Source organism: Mustela nigripes, chromosome 1 (assembly GCF_022355385.1).
Source record: "Mustela nigripes isolate SB6536 chromosome 1, MUSNIG.SB6536, whole genome shotgun sequence".
Classification (NCBI taxonomy): domain Eukaryota; kingdom Metazoa; phylum Chordata; class Mammalia; order Carnivora; family Mustelidae; genus Mustela; species Mustela nigripes.
In genome coordinates this window covers 94957695-94980078 of record NC_081557.1, presented here as the reverse complement: position 1 = coordinate 94980078, position 22384 = coordinate 94957695, and the positions used below count along the sequence as shown (strand labels likewise).

The 22384-nt window shown below is 41.4% G+C and overlaps 1 protein-coding gene across 9 annotated transcripts in view; it reads left to right on the top strand.

The window, feature by feature from the left end:
• The window catches only part of HTR3B (5-hydroxytryptamine receptor 3B), a 46948-nt gene that overhangs the window by 21813 nt on the left and 2751 nt on the right, over positions 1–22384 (top strand). For 8 of the 9 annotated variants that reach the window (XM_059416748.1, XM_059416729.1, XM_059416741.1 and 5 more), the window contains 5 exons: positions 524–684; positions 12582–12626; positions 12956–13065; positions 13497–13666; positions 14205–14362. In XM_059416748.1, coding sequence (XP_059272731.1) covers positions 524–684; positions 12582–12626; positions 12956–13065; positions 13497–13666; positions 14205–14362 — 644 coding nt within the window. Of the gene's footprint in view, positions 1–510; positions 685–12581; positions 12627–12955; positions 13066–13496; positions 13667–14204; positions 14363–22384 lie in introns of all 9 variants that reach the window. The other variant, XM_059416753.1, reaches the window with a different exon arrangement.

Sequence of the window (22384 nt, the reverse complement as noted above, 5' to 3'; positions counted from 1 at the left end):
AAGTATGAATTGGAATCTTGTTAATCCCATTATATAGGAATTTTTGGGTTCACTGGTCCATGTTTCTGCATGAATTTCCTTTTTAACTGTTGAATTACAAATGGAAAAAAAGTCAAGGAGGAGATCACTTTTGATTAAATGTAGGGGAAGGTTTGTTTTTTTTGTTTTGTTTTGTTTTTTCCCTGTGTCTTAGAAGGGGGTGATACTGGAATACAGGGTTCTGTCTCCAAGATGCATGATTGCTGTGAAAACAGAATTGTAGGTGCAGTTTGGATTCTTGGAGATCCGAGATGACTTACTGATCGCTACAATGAGCTGTCTTTTGGGGGCAGTCAGGTCATCAGCTTACTTTAAAGTAAGCATCTGCCAAAGAGCCCACTAGCTGCCTGTGAACTTCAGCAAATTGTGGTAAACTGAAAACTGTATTCTGCCAGGACCCACCAAGTCCTCAACAGTCTGAGGTCTCCTCGAGATGCTAAGCTCCTCTTATTTTCCTCCTCATGATGCCAGTTTTGTTTTTCAGAAACCCTAGCCATGGACATGCCTCATCCCACGAACCCTGCTCTGTATCGTCTCACCAAGCACCTACTACAGAAATATCACAAGGCAGTGAGGCCAGTTCACGACTGGACTGAGGCCACCACGGTGTATCTAGATGTGCTTGTCCACGCCATTTTGGATGTGGTGAGGACCGTCTTACCCTTACCAATCCCAGTTACCTGTTTGTAACAGCACCTGCTGTTTACATGGGAGCCTGGTTGAGCTGGTAGGGAAGTTGACCTGGACTCGTGTTAGTGAGCATGAGGTAAAACACTTACTAGGCAAACCATGCTTTCTAGTCCCTGACTTGCAATGTGAGAGGCAGAGCATCTAGAAATAGGAGTTTCGTGGAACTAAGAGGTTTTAAAAATTGTGGTCACAGACCACTGTACATATTTTATGAGTTTGCTGAAACAAACAAACAAAAATGGTATTTTTTTCCCCTATGGCTCACATTTCTTAGGGACAGTAGTAAATTTCAGAAAAACATCTACCACTTATTGCCTGAAATTGAGAGAAAGAGAAAAACGTGTTCTGGTACTTTGAGTTTATACCCAAGGTGTTTACTAAGGGCGGTGAGGGAAGATTTGCTTATATAGCTATCTTCTATATCTAGAAAGTGGGTTGTTGTGGGAATTAAATGAGAGAATACATGGAAAGCATTTACCAGAGGTCTTAGTAGGTCCTCCGTAAATGATGGCTTATCCTTGCTTCCTCTTTCTCCTCTTTTCTTAATCACAAAGTCTTCAGTATTGATAGATCCCAGATTTATTTTGATTTTTCTTAAGAGCAGACTTTACTGAACTTGTTTGTTAATGTAGTTTAATATCTTTTTTCAATTTACTTCTCAAAACATTTTTTTCTAACTGAGGTATACATATGCTGAAATGCACAGATCTTAGTATACGGTCTAATGAGTTTTGGTGACTGGGTGCGTGCATAGAATCCACACCCCTATCAATATAGCAAATATTTCCATCACCCCTCATTGACTTCTCAGCCAATCCCCATCTCTCCATCCACAGAGACAATCACTGTTCCCATTACTTTCATCATAGAGTATTTTTTGCCATTTCTAGAATTGCATATGAATGAAATGTTATTGTGTGTCCTCTATTGTGTCTGGATTTTTCATTTGGCATCATGATTTTGAGGTTCACTCATGTTGGGTTTATCAGTAGTTTTTCTTTTTTATTGGTGAATAGTATTTGATTATGGTTATACCATGATTTGTTTATATCATTCTTTCTTTTTTCTTAAGGAGAGAGCACAAGAGCGTGTGGTCAGGGGGTTGGGCGTGGGTGGAGAGGTGGAAGGAGAGGGAAAAAGAGCATCTTAAGCAGCCTCCATGCCCCACACAGAGCCCAACACAGGGCTCAGTCTCACAACCCTGAAATCATGACCTAAGCCGAAATTAAGAGTTGGACACAACCTACTGAGCCACCCAGGTACCTCTGTTTATCCATTCATATGCTGATAGACGTTTGGGTTGTTTCCAGTGTTGGGATATTATTATAATACTGCTATACAAGCCTTTTTATGTACATGTTTTTATTTCTTAGGTAAAATCTAGAAGTGGAAGAATTGGCTCAGATAGGTGTACCCTTATTGAGAATCTGCAAGACTGATTTACAAAGTCATTGTATATTTTATACTCCCATGAGTCAGATAGCCGAGTTCCCATTGCTCCACATCCTTATTGGTATTTGGTATTATCAGTCTTATTTTTAGCCATTCTGTTGAGGGTATAATGGTATTTCACTAAGGTTTTACTTTAAATTTCTCTGATGGCTTGTGACCAGGAATTCTCTTCCATGTGCCTATTGGCTACTTACATATCTTTCTTTGTGAAGTAGCTTTTTAAGTCTTTTCCTTTTTTTTTCCTTTTAGATTATGTTGTTGGTCTTTTTGTTATAGACTTATAGGCATTGTTTATATATTGTCATACTTATACATTGCAAATACTTACTACCAATCTCTGACTTGTCTGCTCATTCTCTTAAAGGGTCTTACGGTGAACAGAGATCTTAAAGCTTAACGAGGTCTATTGTAAATCAATTATTTAGTTGTGGTTGGTGCTTACTGGGTACTAAGACACCTTCAATACTCCCAAGTTCACAGACATATTTTCCTGTATTTTTTGTCAGAAGATTTATAGTTCTTAGTTCCTTAGATTTCGTCCTAGGATCTATTAAGAATTAATCTTTGTGATGGTGTGAGGCATGGGTCGAAGTTTTTGTGTGTTGTTTTGGTTTGGTTTTTTGCATTCGGACAGGAGTTGAAAAGGCTTTCCTCTCACCATTGATCTGCTTGGTGCCTTGGTTGAAAATTAGATTGACTGATAAGTGTTGGGCTATTTCTCTTGAAATCAGGCAGTGTGAGTCCTTTCCATTTCTACATAAATTTTATAATTACCGGGCGCCTGGGTGGCTCAGTGGGTTAAGCCTCTTCCTTCGGCTCAGGTCATGGTCCCAGGGTCCTGGGATTGAGCCCCACATTGGACTCTCTGCTGAGCAGGGAGCCTGCTTCCCCCACCCCCCCTCTCTCTCTCTGCCTGCCTCTCTGCCTGCTTGTGATCTCTGTCTGTTAAATAAATTTTTAAAAAATTTTTTAAAAATTTTATAATCACCTTGTCAGTTTCTTTTTTTTAAAAAAACTGCTGTGAGTTTTTTTTAGGATGGTGTGGGATCTGCAGAGTAATTTAGGGGAGAACTGACATCTTTATAATAAATATTCCAGTTTTTAAATACGTTCTCCATTTATTTGGGTCTTCAGCAATGTTTATAATTTCTGATGTAGAAGCTTTATATATATTTCTATTAAACGTATCCCAAAGTATTTTTGCTGCTATAAATATTACTTGGAACTTTTTATTTTCTATTTGTTATTATTGTAGATAAATATTAATTTTGCATGTTGACTTTGTATACTGTGGTCTTGCTAAATTCACTTGTTAATTTTGGTAGTTTTTTGGTAGATCAATATTGTCTACATATACAATCATGTCATCTGCAGATAGTTTTACTTCTTCCTTTCTAATCTGTTTATACTCTTTATTTTTTCATTGTCATGTTGTATTGCCTAAGACCGCTCCTACAATTTGACAGAAATAGTGAGAGCAGACATCCTTGTTTATTCCCATTCTCAGGGGAAATTTTTTCACCATTAACTATGACGTTAGCTATAGCTTTTTTATCAATGTTCTTTATCAGGTTGAGGAAGTTCCTTCTTATCTATTGTACACTAAGAGTTTTATTTTGTTTTTTTAAATCATGTATGTATATTGAATTACATCTAATGTTTTTTCTCCATCTATTTGGATGATCAGATAATTCTTCTGTTTTATGCAGTTAAAAGGGTGAATTATTTTGATTGATTTTTCAAAAGTTAAAATGTCCTTGTATTCCTAGGATAACCTCCATTTAATCTCAATATATTATCCTTTTTATATATTTCTGGATTTAAATACCTACTTAATATAGATTGCATCTATGTTAATGAAGCATATTGGGCAATAGTTTTTATTTCTTGTAATGTACATGTCTTGTTTGGTATCAGGGTTATCTTGGCCTTAATAAAACCATTAAAATGTCTTCCCGCTTCAATTTTCTGTAAGAGTTGTGTAATATGGATATTTTTCTTTCTTAATATTTGATAGAATTCACCAGTAAAATCACCTAGGACTGGAGTTTTCTTGGTGAGAAAATATTCAAATGTGAATTCATTTTTATTAACATATATAAGAATGTTCCAATTTTCTATTTCTTCTTGTGTTGCTTTTAATAATTTGTGTTTTTCAAGGAATTTATCTGTTTATCCAAGTTGTCAAATTTGTTTGTTTATAATATTGCCTTTTTTATCCTCATGTGGGTAATTTGTGTTTTCTCTTATTTTCCCTTGACCAATACTGGGAAAGTTTTCTTAATTTTACTTATTTTTTCCAAAAAACCAAATACTCACTTTGAATTTAATCTGTTGTTTATTTCACTGATATCTGCTCTTATCTTTACTTAATTTCTTTCTTTTAATTTGTTTTTCTTTACCTACTTTCTTAAAGTGGAAGCTAAGGTCATCGATTTTAAACCTTTCTTTTTCTAATTTTAGCATTTATACTATCTCTAATCACTGCTTTAACTGTATCCCACAAAATTTTAAAGCATTTAAAATTAAAACATAAATTACATAAAATGAAACATCTTTTTGAAGCTGATCTCTTCCCCCTGCCCCCCATACCTGGCAACCAGCGATCTTATCTTTCTCACTATAGTTTTGCCTTTCCAGAAAGCCAGATAAATGAAATCCTATGAAATTTGCCCTTTGTTTTGGCTTCTTGGGTGTGGTATAATGCCTCGGAGATCACACATGAGTTGCTGTAGGGTCAGTAGCATTCCACTGTGCAAGGACGTGTACTGCAATTGGCTTATATGTTTACCAGGTGTTGGACATGTGGGTTATTTCCAATGTGGGGAAATCATGAGTAAAGCTACTAGACACAGTTGCAAATATGTTTTCACTTCTTTTGGATAAATCCTTAGATGTAGGTTTGCTGAGTTGTATGATAAGCCTGTATTTAGCTTTATAAGGTACTTCCAAACTTTTTCCCATAGTGGTTGCCTCATTTTGCATTCCCCCTGGGATGTAGGGGTTTCTTCCACGTCATTGCCAGCACTTGATATTGTCAATCTTTCTAAATTTTAACCATCCTGGTAGATTTGTGATGATACCTCCCTCTGGTTTTTAACTTTTGTTTCACCAAAGACTAATGACATTGAATATCTTTCTGTGTGTTAATTTACCAATTGCTATCTTTTTAGTAAAGTGCCCAAATCTTTCACCCATTTTCAAAACAGTGTTGTTCATTATCTTATTGAGTTGCAGGAGTTCTTTATATATTTTGGGTCTATTTCTGGACTCCATTTTGTCCAACTACTCAATGTTTCTCCCGACACCAGCCCACTGTCTCAGTTACTGCAGCATTACAGAAGTCTTGAAATTAGAGTATGCCTTCCAACCTTCTTCTGTTTCAAAATCATTTTGACTCTTGCAGGTCCTTTGCATTTCCATATAAACTTTAAAACCAATTTCTTTTTTTAAAAAGTGCTGGAATTTTTATTGGGATTACATTAAATCTATTGGTCAATTTGAGGACAGTCAACATTTTAATAATAGTTTTGTAATCCGTGAGCACATTTTAGCTCTCCATTTATTTAGTTCTTTAATTTCTCCTAGTAATATTTTGTAGTTGTAAGTGTTTTATGCATATTTGGTTAAATGTATCCCTAAGTATTTCACAATTTTGGTATTATTATAATGGTATTTTATTTTATTTTATTTTTATAAATGGTATTTTTAAATGAATCTCTTTGTGGCTAGCATACAAAAATACAGATGATTTGGATGCATTGGCCTTGGATCCTGTGACCTTACATCTCTTATTAGTTTTATAGGCCCTTTTGTGGATTCAGATTTTCTATGTAGAAAATCACATTGTCTGTGAATAAAGACAGTTCTGCCTCTTTATCTCTATTCTTTATACCTCTTTTTCCTTTTATTGTCTGTTGCACTGGCTTGAATCTCCAATAAAATCTTAAAGAGAAGGATGTGCTATTCCATAAATATCAATTTGATAAATGTGTTTGGTAGTATTATTAAAACCTTCTCTAACTTTTTAAATTTTTGGCATTCTATTAATTTCATAGTGAGGGGTGTTAAATCCCCAGCTGTAAGTGTGCTTTGTCTGGTTCTCCGATTGTGTTTGGTGAGTATACATTGAGAATTCCATGTCTTCTTGATGAATGGATCCTTTTGTCGTTATGAAATACCCCTCTTCATGTCTGGTAATATCCTTTTCTTGAAGTTTTTCTCATGCTTCTTGCACGATGGATGTTTTTGCCGTCCTTTTATTTTCGTCTCTCTGTATGACATTGTATTCAAGGTCCTTTCCTGGAGGCAGCATATAGTTGGGTCTTGCTTTTTTTTTTTAACTTTTCTTTTGAAATAATTATAAATTAACAGGAAGTCGCAAATAAATTTACAGGGAGGTTCTGTGTACCCTTCACCCAGTGTCCCCGCATGTTAACATCTTGGGCCAATGCAGTGTAATTCCAGCTCTAAAACATTGACATTGGTTCAATCCACAGAACTTACTCAGATTTCTCTAGTTATACATATACTCGTGTGTGTGTGTGTGTGTGTGTGTGCGTGTGTGTGTGTATCTTTATCACATGTGTAGCTTTGTAACCACGGCTACCACACCTCAAGTTTACAGTCATCACCAGGGGATGCCTGGTTCCACACCCCTGTCCCTACCACCTAGCCCTAACCACTAGCAAATGATAAATCTCTCTCCATCTTTGTAATTGTGTTATTTTGAGAATGTTCTATAAATGCAAACATACAGCATGCAACCTTTGAGATAGGTTTTTTCATTCGATATAATTCCCTTCAGGTTTACCCATGTAGCACATATCTTGAGTTCCTTTGTTTCATTGCTGAGCAGTATTCTGGGGCATTGTTTTTTTTAACCTGTCCATCTGTGCATTTTAATTGAAGCATCTCCTCCATTTACCAATAACCATCTTGCTGTTTGTTTTCTAGTGGCCCCACCTGTTTCTGTCATTGTTGCTCTTCTCCTTTTTTCCCTTTCATCTTGCTTTAAGTAAATCAAACATTTTTTAAATATATTTTTTAAAGATTTTATTTATTTATTTGACAGACAGAGATCACAAGTAGGCAGAGAGGCCGGCAGAAAGAGAGAGGAGGAAGCAGGCTCCCCACTGAGCAGAGAGCCCAGTGCGGGACTCAATTCCAGGACCCTGGGATCATGACCTGAGCCAAAGGCAGAGGCTTTAACCCACTGAGCCACCCAAGCACCCCCATTTTTAAAATATTTGACTTCAGTTCTTCTCTTGGCTTTTTAGCATCCTTCTAGATTATTTTTTAGAGGTTGTTTTAGGGATTTCCATATCCATCATTCACTTAATACAGTGTACTTAGAATTAATGTTACTGTCCTTTACATAAACTGTACAAATCTTACAACAGTAAGATTCCATTTCCCAGCTCCATTGTCCTTTGTACTACTTTTATCTTCAATTTTACATTTATATACATTATATTCCCCACAATACGTTATTATTTTAATGTATTTTGTTAAAATAACTTAACAATTCCTCTTTGTTTATATGGAGATATTTTTCTGTGTTAATATCTTAATGCTGTGCTGTCAATCATAGACTCCGATTTTTTGACTGAGATTTAGACATTGTAGTTGATTAAAAAATAATTTGAAAGTTAAAATATAATTGATATCACAGGGCTTAAATTTTTTTTTTTTTGTCTGATGCTAGTTATTTTTTTAAAGACTTATTTATTTAAGAGAAAGAGAGAGAGAGAGAGCGCATGTGCCCAAGCAGGGGAGGGGCAAAAGGAGAGGAAGAGAGAGAATCCTCAAGCAGGTTGAGTGGTGAGCACAGAGCCCAAGATCATGACTGAGCCGAAAATAAGAGCCAGCGGCTTAACTGACTGAGCCATCCAGGCGCCCCACAAATTATTTTAACATCACTTTCCTCCAGCTCACATAAATCCCTAATCATCATTTCTTTATGAAAAGGAACATTTAAGTGATAAGCACACCAAAAAAAAAAAAAAATCAGTTTTCACAAAAGTACCAGTTCTAAGATCCTAGAAAATATTTAATGGAGTGCCAGGAAATATCCACCCCTACTTCAAAGGCCTAGTCTTACATAAAGCTCCCAGAAAGCATAGAGCTTACAGAAAACTCCCTTAAATTTCCTCTGTAATTGGATGTTGAACTAAAATTTTTGAGAGTTAATTTCCTGGGGCTATATCTTCACATACTTAGGGAATATTAGTCCCTACTAGTTGTCAGTGGGTTATTACGACTGCATTGTTTATCAGTCATTGTTCAATAGGAATAGCCTGATTTGAATAAAGACACAGGATATGAGTCACATCCTGCAAAACCCCAAGACACAGAGATAATCAACTTTGAATAAGACTACCTTTAGGTCTATCCTCATCCTCCCACTTTCTGCTTCGTATTGATTAAGATAAAGTAGAATTGCTCAGGCTTTCCTTTAGAGGGTTAGCTGGAGATAAATAGAGAAAAGGAGTCAAGTTTCTATGTTAATATTTTTCTCTTGGAACAACTATATCAAATTGAAATTTATCTGTTTCTCTCTATCCTGATAAAGCCAGATTCTTTCTGGTAGTTAAGGAGAACACCATTATTTTTTCAAAGATATGTTTTCTCCATTGGCGTGGAATATACTACTTTTTACTGGAATGCGTTAGACAGTAGTACTGTCTTATTGGATTTGGCAGACTTTCCTCCAGAAATCTGGAAAAATCTCAAATTCCATCACTCTAGTTTTATCCCTGTCTACTGCCTTAGCCTTATCTCCTCAATACTGCAATGAAACCAACCCCCTGTTGTCTCCTGTTTCCTCCACTGAATGTCTTTGTCTTCATTCTCCATCTGTAAAATATTATAATCCTTCAAATCTCAGCTCCCAAAAGAGATTTCCCTCAAATCTGCAAGCTGACAGCAATGTCTCCTTCCTTTAAATCTACAGAAGTCTATATATTTCTTAACACAGAGAGTTATTTGTTAAAATGTCACATACCCTAGTTTATTAATAAGCTGCCTGAGGGAAGGGCTTGCTTCATGTTCATGTTCATGTTTCCCACAATATGCAGGTAGCGGATCTTACCTCAAAGACAGGGATAGATATCTGTCAAGCAATCAATTGATTAAGATAGTCTAATATGCTTTGCAAACATCTCTAGGACATTCAGCAGGGCTAAGCCTAAAGTTCATTGTGGAATCAAGGCCCGTTTTGAGGGACTTAAGGAAATCATGCACAGAATCAGACAGGACACCCCCCGTGGGAATAGATAAGTTGTTGGGTGCATCCGCTGCTGGCAACTTTTGTCTGGAGTGAAGAGCTTTCAGCGCAGTTTCCATCACGGCATCTTGCTTCCGTTATAATGTTTTGCCTCCTGTTTTGTTTATATGAAAGACTACAGTCTTGTCTTAGAATTTCTGGGTATTATGAGTACCTTAGGGAAATCTGATTATAGAGATAGTCTACTCAACAGTGAAGAGTTTCAATTTGTTTCTATTGAGTTTTGTCAATTCCGAGTCTCAGCTACCTTTGTATTCCAGTCCATTGACTAGAGCCTCCTAGCCAGACGTTGAGGCATCTGTTTCTATAGTCTTTGGAACTGGGAAAGATAAATAAGAATGTGCGGGAATTATCTGTATATTTGCTAACCACCAATTTAGATCTAAATAGACTCCCTCTGTTAGGAAGACTAATGAATTCCAATTCTCTGAAATATCCTTTGCTTTTAACAAGCAAGATGGAAGGTATCTAAAGAAAAAAGAGAGAGAGAAAGAGATACACAGAGGGAAAAGCTGTGAATAATGCCACCAGAGAACCAATTATGTTCACCAGCTGGCATTGAGAAACTTGTTTCCTTTGACCAAAAAAAAAAAAAAAAAAAAAAAAAAATCAGTTTTAGCCTCAGACTTCTTTTTGACATTGTGTTCTTTAGGGCTGAATAACAGATGCTCCCAGGCACCCCTTAATATATTAGAAAAAAATTCTTAACACTTGTTACATGTAACATGACAAAACAATGGGCAGGAAGAGAAAAATGAGCTAAGGCATCAATCTGGCAGTTAATAAGAATCAACTGAGTAAAATAATAGTCTCTTCAGCCATGACTGAGTCAGTGACACATTCATGACCTGGTGTGACAGACATTTAAAAATAAAAAATAACAACTGATCAGGACATTTCATTAAATTAAATTTCATTAAACTTTAATGAAATTTAATTTCCTTAAAAGTATATTTGCTGTGAAAGAATGGTTACAAGCTATATTTTCCAGTAAGACAAACTACATTTTGAACCCGGTCTCCGCCTCCCCCAGTTTGTGGGGAACCCTCATCAGTGGCAGCTAACCTAAAACTGAGCCCTTTGTGCTCTAACTGGGGAGACAGACCCCACATCTTCCAGTGTCAATAAATCAAAGTCCGGTTCAACAGCATGACAGTTCAGAGCAAGAAAATCAAATCTAACTAAATAATGCTGATTTTAAAAACATGATTTCAGAATATCTCCGCTGGTAAAACTTGGAAGGAAATGGTGTCTCCTCAAGGTTCATTCATGTTGTAGCATGTGTCAGAATTTCTTTCCCTCTTAAGGCCGCATAATGTTACTTTGTACGTATAGACCACATTTTGCTTATGTATTCATCTTTGATGGACACTTGGGTTGCTTCCACCCCTTAGCTATTGTGACTAATGGTGCTGTGAACATGGATGTGCAAATAACTGAGTCTCTGCTTTCAGTTCTTTTGGATTTATACCAAAGAATGGAATTGCTAGACCATATGGTAATTCTATTTTTAATTTTTTAGGAACTGCCACTATTTTCCATAGCAGCTGTACCATTTTATATTCCCACCAATAGTGCACAAGGATTCCAATTCTTTACATCTTCACCAACACTTATTTTCTGTTTTTGTTTGATTTTGTTTTGTTTTGTTTTAGTAGCCATCTTAATGAGAGTGAAGTGGTATTTCACTGTGGTTTTGATTTGCATTTCCCTAATGATCAGGGATTGTGTTAGCTGGCTTGGAGTGCTGTAACAAGTACCATAGACTCTATTTCTCACAGTTCTAGAGGCTGGGAAGTCCAAGACCAAAGTTCATAATTTGGTCCATAGCAGGGATATTGAGCATCTTTTCATGTGTGTATTAGCCATTTGCATATCTACTTTAAAGAAATATCCATTTTGAAGTAGGGTCATTGTTTTGTTTTAATTTGTAGAAATTCTTTATAGATTCTGGATATTAACTCCGGATCAGATATATGATCTGCACATATTATTTCCATTCTGTGGATTGTCCTTTTACTTCTTGAAGCTGTCCTTTACCTTTAAAGCATGGAAGTTTTTCATTTAGCTGAAGTCCCATTTACTTTTTCTTTGGTTGCAGTGATTATGGTGTCATCAACCGCCTAATTCAAAGTCACGAAGATCTACTTTGTTTTCTTCCTTTTTAGAAACTATTTATTTATTTATTTGAGACAGAGAGAACGTGTGCACATGCAGTTGTGGGGAGGGAGAGAATCCCAAGCCGACTTCCCACTGAGGTTGGAGCCTGGCATGGGGCTCTGTCCCAGGACCCCAAGATTATGACCTAAACCGAAACCAAGAGTCAGCTGCCTAACAGACGCCAGGCACCTCTCCTATGTCTTCTTCTAAAGTTTTACAATTTTAGCTCTTACATTTAGGTTTATGGTCCATTTTGAGTTAGTGAGTTGATGTTTGTACATGGTGTGGGATATTCCTTTTAATTCCTCAGGACATAGCAGTTTTAGAATGTTCTTTGGTACAGTAGATATGAAAAAATTAGTAAGGAGCAGGTTTTTGGGTTTGTTATTCTTAGGGGTCTTTTAAAAAAATTATTCATTGCCAATATGGGGAAATCACATCTATATCATCAAAAATACACTTCATTTACATGAAGCTCATTCAGTCTGTTTGATAAGCAGAGAAATCCAAACAGAAGGTAACTTAACAGGAATGGCTGCCAAGAGCAGTTGAGATAACACTCATTGAAATATTATGAATAATATCTTAATTACAAATGAAAGCTTGGTCTCATCTTTTTAGCCCAGAATTGGCTAGGCTACATGTCATTTTTTAGTTTTGATTAATGGCAGAGTAACTAATTAGGGTAGGAAAGGGATTAGCAAATCCTTCAAGATGTCAGATGTAGTCATGGTGCCATTTTGTCATAGATACTATAGTAAAGTTCACAGTGACAGGCATGTGTAAATAAATAGGAACCGAGAATACTCAGATTTGAAGAGTGAAGGCAATACTTTCAAACTCAACATATTGAGTTAGATTTGTTTTTTTCTCTGAATTATCATCGTGTTGAATTGGACTTTCATTTATTGACATTCTAAGATTTGGTACAGACTTTCTCTTTGCCTTGCAGGACGCACAGAACCAAAAATTGAAGACAAGTATATGGTACCACGAGGTAAATGACGTTTCCTTCTGTGCATGCTGGACCCTTGATCTTAACCTGTTGCAAAATATCATTATTCTAAGGAATAGATATCTTCTTTGTGTTTGCAACTTAGCTTCATAGATATACAGCAGACCCAATTTATTAGAATTTGTGTAAGATATATGGCCATGGTTTCTGGTTGGGGTACCATCTTTAGGAGCTCTGGGAGGAGAGTCCTCTCCCCTAACAGTGCCAACAAGCAGATCAGTTGGGTTATTCACCCAAATCCCTCTTCAGTTCTTTGGTGAGACTGACATTGCCCCTTTTTGATAAATTTCTTTTCTGGCCACTCCTTACAGGTTTGGGATGATGAGTTTTTATCCTGGAACCCCAGCATGTTTGATGAGATTAGAGAGATCTCTCTACCTCTGAGTGACATCTGGGCGCCTGACATCATCATCAAGGAGCTGTAAGTGTGCTGGGGTATATTTCCATGGGGTTTAACACTACTTGGACTGTTCAGGCCACTTGCTCTTACTTTTAGTTATTGCTTCTGTTTTTTGGTTTTCATCTTGAAGAGGATGACAGTTTTGGGAATATTCAAGTTGGAAGTACCATGATTTGATGTCATCTAAGATACAGATTGGATTACAAATGCTTGAGGTTACTCATGGATTATGTCTGTGCTTCAAGAGCACCAAGTGAATTAACTTTTGAGACTCTGATTACTGAGTCCATCTTTGCCAGGGTGAATTATGTCATGGGAAATGTGATTCTTATTTGCACTTCTAGGTGAGTCCTGGGTATCGTGGTCACTGCCATCTTATAATCAGTTCTGCCTGTGGATTGAAATGGGGAAGACCCTTTCTGTAACAGCGAGGTCTCTTGTGTTTTACATAGTGTGGACTTCGAAGGATCACCCAACCTTCTGTATGTCTATGTGAACTCATCTGGGACCATTAAGAACTCTAAGCCTATCCAGGTGGTCTCTGCGTGCAGTTTAGAAACCTACGCGTTTCCGTTTGACATCCAGAACTGCAGCCTGACCTTCAGTAGCGCCCTGCACACAGGTAAACTGGGAGAGGCACAGTCTGCTAGTGGGAGACACACTGCCTGGGTTGGCACACACGGGTGACATTTGGTAGTGCCATCCGCGAGGTCATTGTGTTCTTGCACATCATTGACTCTTTGCAAATCTCAGTGTCTTCTTACCGTCCTTTGGCTTCTGTTGTCATCCCGACTAAATCCTGTGCTATGCCTAGCTCACCGCTGCTGTTGGTTTGGGAATACAATATTTGACCTCTGCTGCCTCTGAGAAGGTTATAGAAGTTCTAGGACCGGGGCCAGCATTCTACGGATAATGGAATACAAACTGTAAATTCACAGCTGGGTTTCGTTCCTGTTTTTCTTTTGTTTTGTCTTCCTGCTAAAAAGATTTTATTCTACATCGCTATCCCTAATTCAAAATGGTTATACTGAACCCTGTCTCGGTGAGACTGTACATGCAGGGGCAGGAATAAAGGGAAGAATTTGAATGGGGAGTTGGAAAAGTAGGTTGTTATCAAGGCCTGTCTCTGTGGGGGAGTCACTTGCTTCTGTTGTTGTCAGTGCACGACGTCAACCTGGCCTTCCTGAGGAGCAGAGGAGACATGAAGCATAACAAGAAGGAATTTTTGAACGACAGTGAGTGGGAGCTTCTCTCTGTGTCCTCATCGCACAACATCCTACAGAGCTATGCTGGAGAGTCTGCCCAGATTCAGTTTCACGTAAGTCCTCCTCCCTGTCCCGGCTGCCCACTTCTCGGCAGTCCTGGGCCTTCTGTGTTGGGCTGAGGAGTCTCTGCTCTGCTGCTTGTTCTCACTTGTGACCATCCGAGAACAGATGACTCTGGTGGCTCTGGACTTCCCCCGGCGTGGGCGTTTCCCAGACCAGAGATTCAGCCACAGGCCCTGGACTCCTGCTGCAGATATCCCTTACGTGGGTATAAAAAGGTTGATTTTCAGGCACCAGAACCACCATCATAGCAGGCATCCTCAAGCCTTTTGGTACATACTGACATCCTCATTCCTAACAGCCATGGAGAGGGAAGAAAAGAAACCCCACATACAATAACAACAACAAATTGGGAGAAGACTGTCTCTTCAGCATTACTGTCCTGTTTTTAACTGAGTCAATTATTAATTCCAGATACAAATTTATAAAATTATCATTATTAGCTTGACTATCTCTAGCAGTTAGCTAACAAATCACCTGCAGGATCCTTGGAACCTATTGGCGGTTTCTGGACCAGAGAGGACAGCTGCTCTAAAATGACTCAGCGATTACCCAGACTTTTCAGACGCGCCACCAGGGATGCACTTGGCTACACTATCATGAAGAGGTTTGGTTCGTAGGAGCTTGGGAGGTGGGTTTAGGACAGTGAAGCCTGCTGGTTTACACTCCAGAGGCAGCCATTCTCCCTTCCCTGATAAGTGGTTTGCGCATTGGTGGTTCAGTGGTAGAATTCTCGCCTGCCTGATAAGTGGTTTGCAGCAAGTTCATGCAGCTGGTCGACCCATGATTCATATTCATTTCTGCTCTTCCACACCAAGTCAGATAGTGGTGGTGGTCGGGTGGGGAGGAGTCCTTTATGCCAGGTAATGTCTCTGATTGAAAAAGAGGGAACAGACAGGCCAGGATTATACCCAAGATGAATTCTCCTGAAAACAAATCTTTTGAATAAGAGGGAAAGTTCAGACTAGACTAGGTACTTTGGTTATGCTGGGTAATTATATGCTAAGAGAGGGTGAAATAAGCTATTCTCGAGGGCACAGATGCCCCTCCATTGTTAATAAATGTTCTGTGTAACTTTCTAGCAAAGCCCTGGTTAAATCAGGGCCTCCTAGAAGTAGCTGTGGTTTGAACCTGACTCCGTATGACTGACTAATCGCAACTCATGCCTTCCCAGTGGTGGGGTTTGGGTGTTTCCCTGTTCTGCTTGGTTTCTAGCAAAGCTAGTATTGTGGCTTGTTTGTCCACCTCTTTGTAAGTGAGAGAAAAGGAGGGGAAGAAGAGAAAGCTTTTTTAATTTCAATGAGTTTCTTGGCTAAGAGTAAACACCTCATTAATTTTAAAGATATCAGCCCACAAACATTATTAATGCAGCCCGAATAATGGAGAGCATTAAAGGGAAATGCGAGGGAGCAGCATGCGCAAGGTGGGGCACAGTCACCTAGCAAGCGCGCCGGAGAACGCTGCACACACCATTACCTACGCTGCACGAATGAGACAAACAAAGGCAAGAGACAGGGCAGGTAAACAGGAGTCATGCATACGCATGCGTGCATACTCACACCCACACACACACACTTTCCATAGAGCAGCCATTACTTATGGTTACACGTCATCCCTTACCCTGAATATTAGTTTGTTTTCTCAGTAGTGGCCAGAGGTTTTCTATTTGGTAGCTCCATTTTAAATGTGATGAACAGAGATGTGAAAGATCATTTAAAGAAAGGAGAAGCTTCCCTGCATCTCATGAGCAATGACCCCCGCCCCCAGCTCTGTTCGCCGCCATGCTGCATCTGCACTTACAGCGTGTACGTGGACGCAGGCTAGAGGTGGACCGCAATAGAACTTCCTGCTTGTGGAGCTTTGCCCTGGGTGGGGGCTGAAGTGGGCTATCTGGCAGGGCTGCCTTCTAGCCTGGCCCTCTAGAACAGAAGAGGGAGGCAACCCTGAGTAGAGTCACAGATCGTGTTTCCTAGGGCAGGGAGCCAGACTCAGCAGCGGTTCCACTGCTCTGAACAGACGTAAAGTGGGTTCAGTGACTATCCCAGTTCTCTATTTCCCTGACCTGTCTCAGCCTCTGTGCCCCCTCCCCCACCTGCTATGTGTACTGTGGCCAGACTTTTGTTCTCTTACTCTCAGTCCTCCTGCTCTGAAGTTAACAACTGACAAGTCCTGGTGTCTTTCAGTAGCCCTTGGGCAATGATGTGAAATTCAGAGCCCGGATTTGTGCCAACATTGGGTCTACTAGGGTCCTGACAGCAAAGGGCCATCTCCCTCTGAATCTAATCACGTGCTGTAGCCCTGTCCAGGCTGCCCAGCAGGGGGTTGGAGACAAGTCCACGCAGGCGGGAAGGAAAATGATCTGTTCTAAACATGTTGTCGCTCTGGGCCTGATGTACTCTGCTGCTGTTGGTACTAAATCACATGCTCAGGATGCCTTGTTGGTTCCAGCTAACGGGCAGTCCTATCTGCTGACTCCAGGGCATGGACTGACTCCAGGACACGGGCACTGCTAACACTTTGGAGTCAGGCTGCGTTCCATAGAGGGCCCAGAACACAGGCCCTTCTGCCTCCGGGGGATGTCTGTGTTCGCCTGGCTCCCGGTCCAGCAGCCTTAGGAGGGGATCTTACCTCCAATATGTTATTGGAGGTGCTGGTTCCCAAAAGCAGCAGGGGAAGCATTTGATTTCCGTATGGCAGCTTTTTGTTTTTTGGGTTTTTTAAGGATGAGGGTAGAAGTGGGAGGAGGGAGGAATAAAATGTGAGAATTCATTTTGGATGGAAGAGGGTGGACAGCTGTGGGAACTCCTGGGAGCCCAACACTCAGATATCCTCACAATGAGCAAAAAGTCCATGTGGGAAGGAGGCGGGAGCCGTTTGGGGGCTCCTGGAAAAATGCAGAGGGGCATTTGAGAAAGAAAGTTCCCTCCTCTATCCTCTTTCTCTAATGTAGTCTTTCTTTCTAGATTGGGGTAGAGTGATTTTGTTGAGATGTCTATTGAATGCCGTTAATAAACCTGATAGAAGATCTTTTTGAATTCACCAGATCATGAGAGAGAGCAAGGGAGAGAACGAAGAAAGAGAATTTAGAGTCCTAGAAGTCTTTCCAGGGTCACTCAAGGGCCCCTGGAATCATGAGCTTTCTGCTCATCCCCCCCGACCCGTGGTCCAGATCCAGGAAACTCTCACTCCTATGCAAGGACCTCACTTACATGGCAGCAACTTTCCCATTCTTTCCGAATTGGGAATGTTGGGAGGGGCGTGGGAGAGGAGGAAGATGGGCTTCTGTATGAAGCGTGAGTCTGGGCGTCAAAAATTCCAACTATGTCATAAAGACGGTCATGCAAACTTGAGTACTGGTAGGTCTGCCATCAAGGAGGCAATTAAAGGCTAACCTTGGGGCCTATTCCATCTCCAAGGAGCTCTCCACACACACATTCTGAATTAGATTGATCTCTTTCATTAACATCAATAGGCTCCAAATACCTTTGTGTACTTATTATTACCTGGCTTTAATGGATAATGAAATTGTGGCATAATATTGCTAACACCTGAAGGGTGTCTAATGGAGAACACGGACTGAAACTAAAGTGCTTTTTCTTCCCTTTCTGTGGAATTTAAAGGCACCAGCTCCTTTAGTCCATTAGAAGTGATGGGCTCTAGGTAGAGCCAGTCCCACGGAGAGCGGTGCCTCACTGAGCAGGTGACTTTCCTTCTTCCCCAGCATCAGCAGTCAGGTACTGGCTCCAGCATGACCTGCAGAGAGGCAGCCCTCAGAGGACCAACCTCACCCGGAGAGCCCCTGTTTGTGCAAGCCCCACACTCCCACCTAATTGGAACTAAAAGTAGCGTTACTCATAGACTCAACTCTGTAGAACTCAGCGAACATTTTTTGAGCTCTTATCACGTGCCAGTGTCAGTGGCCCCACTGGGACCACAAGCATGAGTAAAACGGGGCTCCTGGTATCCATCATGGGCCTCAAATGTGGCCCAGGGAGACTTGAAATAATAACCACAAAACTGAGCATTATTTGACACCACGCACCATTGAAGAGTTTGAACATGTGATCCTCGCATGTCTATGCGATTGGCGCTCAATCATGTTGAGCGTACATTTGGAGTACAAATCATGCAGATGGGTGATTTGGGGACACAGAGAAGTGAACTCCCCCAGTTCTGAGTAACTTGCCCAAAGGGACAGTCTGACTCTGGAGACCACAGGCTAATCCTATATGTAGCTGCCACTGCCACACAACTCAACATATATGTTCTAGGGCATTTTTGGCGTTCGTCACTGTGTGTTATGGGGCAAGTCACCTGTATTTGTTTCCTAAGGCTTCTATAACAAAGGACCACAAATCGGTGGCTTAAAACAACAGGAATACATTTATTCTCTCACAGTTCTGGAGGCTAGGAATTGGTGTGTCAGCATAATTAGTTCCTCCTGGGAACTCTGAGGGAGAATCGGTTCCATGCCTCTCCCCCAGCTTTTGGCAGCTGCCAGCAGTCCTTGGCTTGTAGATGTGTCACTCCGACCGCTGCCGCTGTCCTCACGTGGCATTCTCCTTTATGGATCCCCTCTCTTCTCATAAGGGCACCAGTTATCCTGGGATAAGGGTCCACCCTACTGAACTAAGACCTCTTCGGAACCACTTTGTATCTGCGGTGATCCCATTTCCAAATAAGGTCATTCTTAGCTCCCAGGAAGGACATTCATTCTTGGGCCATTATAATCCACTGCCCTCTGGCCCTCTGGCTCCCGAAAACTCAGGTCCCTCACATGTGCAACATGCACTGGGATACCAACATCCTTAGATGTCTTAACCTATTTCAGCACCAACTCTGAGACCAAAATATAATCGAAATATAAACTCAGAAGGTCCCACATCTCATCGTCTAAGTCAGGTACAGACTCTGGGTATGGTCCATTCTGGCGCAGACTTCCTTTCCATCTGCAGACTCCAAAACATCCAACCACCAGAGCCCAGTGGCTGATTCCACGGGATGGAGAGGGGAGAAACCTATCCTATTTACTGTTCTAATTCCGATATTTTAAAAAGTGCCTGACGTTCTGTTCGTGCTCATTGTTCCTTGAACAAGAGAATAAAGGGATTTGAGGATCAAATGAGACATGAAAACAAACCATTTCTGAAAACTATGTGATAAAATTTAAAATTTCTTTAGGCTGCACTGGGTTTGTAGAAGAAATTAGTCTAGTCCATAAGTAATATTGCTCCTAAATCAGTCTAAATAAAAAGGAAGGCCCTTTGCTCTTGAAGAAAGTCAATAGAGAGGGTCTATATGATTGTATAATCCAAACACAAGCAGGGGAGACATCTGCTCTGTGTGACAGCAGAGTTAGTTGTTCACCCTTGTGGCTACAAGTTTCCCTTCTACTTTCAGCTACAAAACATCCTCCAGGGACAAAATAGCCCCCTGACAGGGTGGGCTACATGGTTGGCGGGGCCAGGTACAAAGTGAAAACGTGGGGTGCCCTATTCAAAATTACTGGTTTCAGAATGGCACCCCAGCAGAGCATGAAACCAAGCACCGATCCCTTCTAAGTGCTGGCCCCAGTGTAACTTCCCAAGTGGTACGCCTATGACGCCAAGCCTGCCTCCGAGCCTCTTGGCCGTTGCCACACCTCTCCCCTGGCAGCTTGGGGGTCATGGAATCTGATAAAACTGGGGTTCCACCTTTGGTTCGGGCCCAGGTTTACATTCACTCTCTGCAGCAGCCTCTGGTTAGAGAGGAACCAGGTAAACACATGCTAGTTACACAGAAGCATTATTTGGAGTAAAACAGCCAATCTCAATCATAGCCAAAAGTAAGGTGCTTTTTAATTTTTTTTTAATTTTTAAAAGAGGATTTGTTTGTTTATTTTGTGGAAGAGAGACAAAGGAGGGGAAGAGAGAAAGGAGGAGAGAGAATCCCCAGCAGACCCCATACCCAGCACAGAGCCCGACATGGGGCCCAATCCCATGACACTGAGAACAAGGCTTGAGCTGACACCAAGAGTTAGACACTCAACCAACTACACCATCCAGGCTCCCCAGGAAAGTACTTTTTTAAAAAAGGAAAATCAAGACATACAGCCCGGGCTTAAACTAGCACACATGGGCACTTAGAATTGAGGGGTCCTGGAGCTTGAATCCCTTGCCTCTAAGTCTGGGCTGTTTCTGTTTACCCTCCCCCCTCCCTTGCCCACTTGGACTTCATTTAGGATGCTGTTCTTACACTTCTCATCCTTTTCTGTGAAATCTCTAGGGGAGACTTCCCACTTCTCCCCCCTAGAGACAGCAGGCTTGATCACCCCACACCAGCCCACATAGCCCAGGCCGGGCCCATCACACAACACCCGCGTGGGCTCCAACCAGTCAGCTCCCTTCCTCCCGCCCCAGCTGACCTCAGCCATCTCTGTCACAGCATGACAAAGAGGACCCGAGAGGCCCAGGGTGACGACAGTTCATTTGGTGGTGGTTTTCTTGCTGACTGTGCTTTGGTAGAAATGTGTTTTAACCAAATTATTACAAAGCGTGAGTGTTGCTCTCCTTTAGATATTTGCAGCCAATTGGGCTTAATGTGAAAGACAATAGCCCAACTACAGTCCCCCAGGTGGCTCCGGCCTGCCAGGCTCCACTGAGTTGGGAAATGCTCCCAGACCCAAGGGCTGGGGCCGCCGCTGTCTTCTGCAAGGCAGTAGATGTCAGGTCTCGCCCAGCCCAGCTTTTCTCTACTACCTTCTCCTCCATCCCTGGCCTCTGCCTGGGCTCCCTCAGAATATGGAGACGAGGGAGAAGAGCCCTGAACTCAACTCCGATGTCTGCTCAGGCCAAGAGCTGTAGCCAAGAGCTGTGGCGGAGGAGAACACTGGAGCTTGGATTCAGATGTGGGGCACTGCCCAGCTTTGCCACTTAGTCCACTTACTTCAGGAGCTGAGTTTTATTTTTAAGAATCTAGACTGGGGGGTGTGCTACTACCTGCCAACAAGCTCACAGTGAGAATTCAACAAACCACATCATACGCATAAAAGCATCGCACATATTATCTGACACACAGAAAGCATTCAGCTGTTTGGTGGATCAGAGAAATAGAAGATTTCAGACATTATTTTTCCCCCAGATCCAACAGGAAAGGGCTCAGAACATTCATTTGTTCAGTAAACATGAATAAGGTAGGTATTGTTTCTGGCCCCATGAGGAATTTTTCATTGTTGTTGTTTTGCCCTCAAAGTGTCCTGGGGAAGCAGTCCTGTCATTTCCTGATGAAAATAGTATGTGTTCATCAAAGACACTTCCTATCACCATCCCGGAGAAGTGAGGTGTACTAAAATGGCCAAAACAGAGCAACATTTTGGGTCTCCAGTTCCCAGCTACAGAACCCAATTAGCAGGTCTGTACGCCCAGCCATCCTGCCGGGCACCTGCAGCCCTGCCCCCACTTAAATCTGCGGCACCCCTTCTCTTCCTGCCCTGTGCCCCTGGACATGAACCTTGGCCTCACTGACCAACGGGAAGAGGGATGGAATGGGAGGAGGTTGGAGAGAGGGAGAGAGTGAGCGGGGTTTGTATCCCTTCATTTTTTCTCCCTGTGGAATCACCACCAGGGCTGGCTGTGCCCCAGAGAGGGAGGAAGGGGCCATAGCTCCTTTGTGGTGGCGGCCTCCACCCAGCTTTCTCTCCTCAGATTCTAGTCACATTCCCAGCCCTAGACCTGTTCAGGACTTGGGAGACACAGCTCACCCAGTCCTCCCAGATATCTGGGGCACTGCCCTCTGCCTGCCCATCCCTCGTCAGCAGTCTTTTTGCCAAGCCTTCCTCAGATTCCCTAGGAGTACCATTTGGTCCTGCCCAGACTCTGACAGACACACAGGTGCGGAGACGCTCGCATTCCACAGAGGGGGGGCAGGCCAGGCCAAAAGCAGTACAATATGTTGTATGAGTGGCGTAAGAAGGAAGATTTTGGTTTAAGACCTGGATTTAAAACAGTTTCTCACTCGCCAGCTGTGTGAGTTTGAAC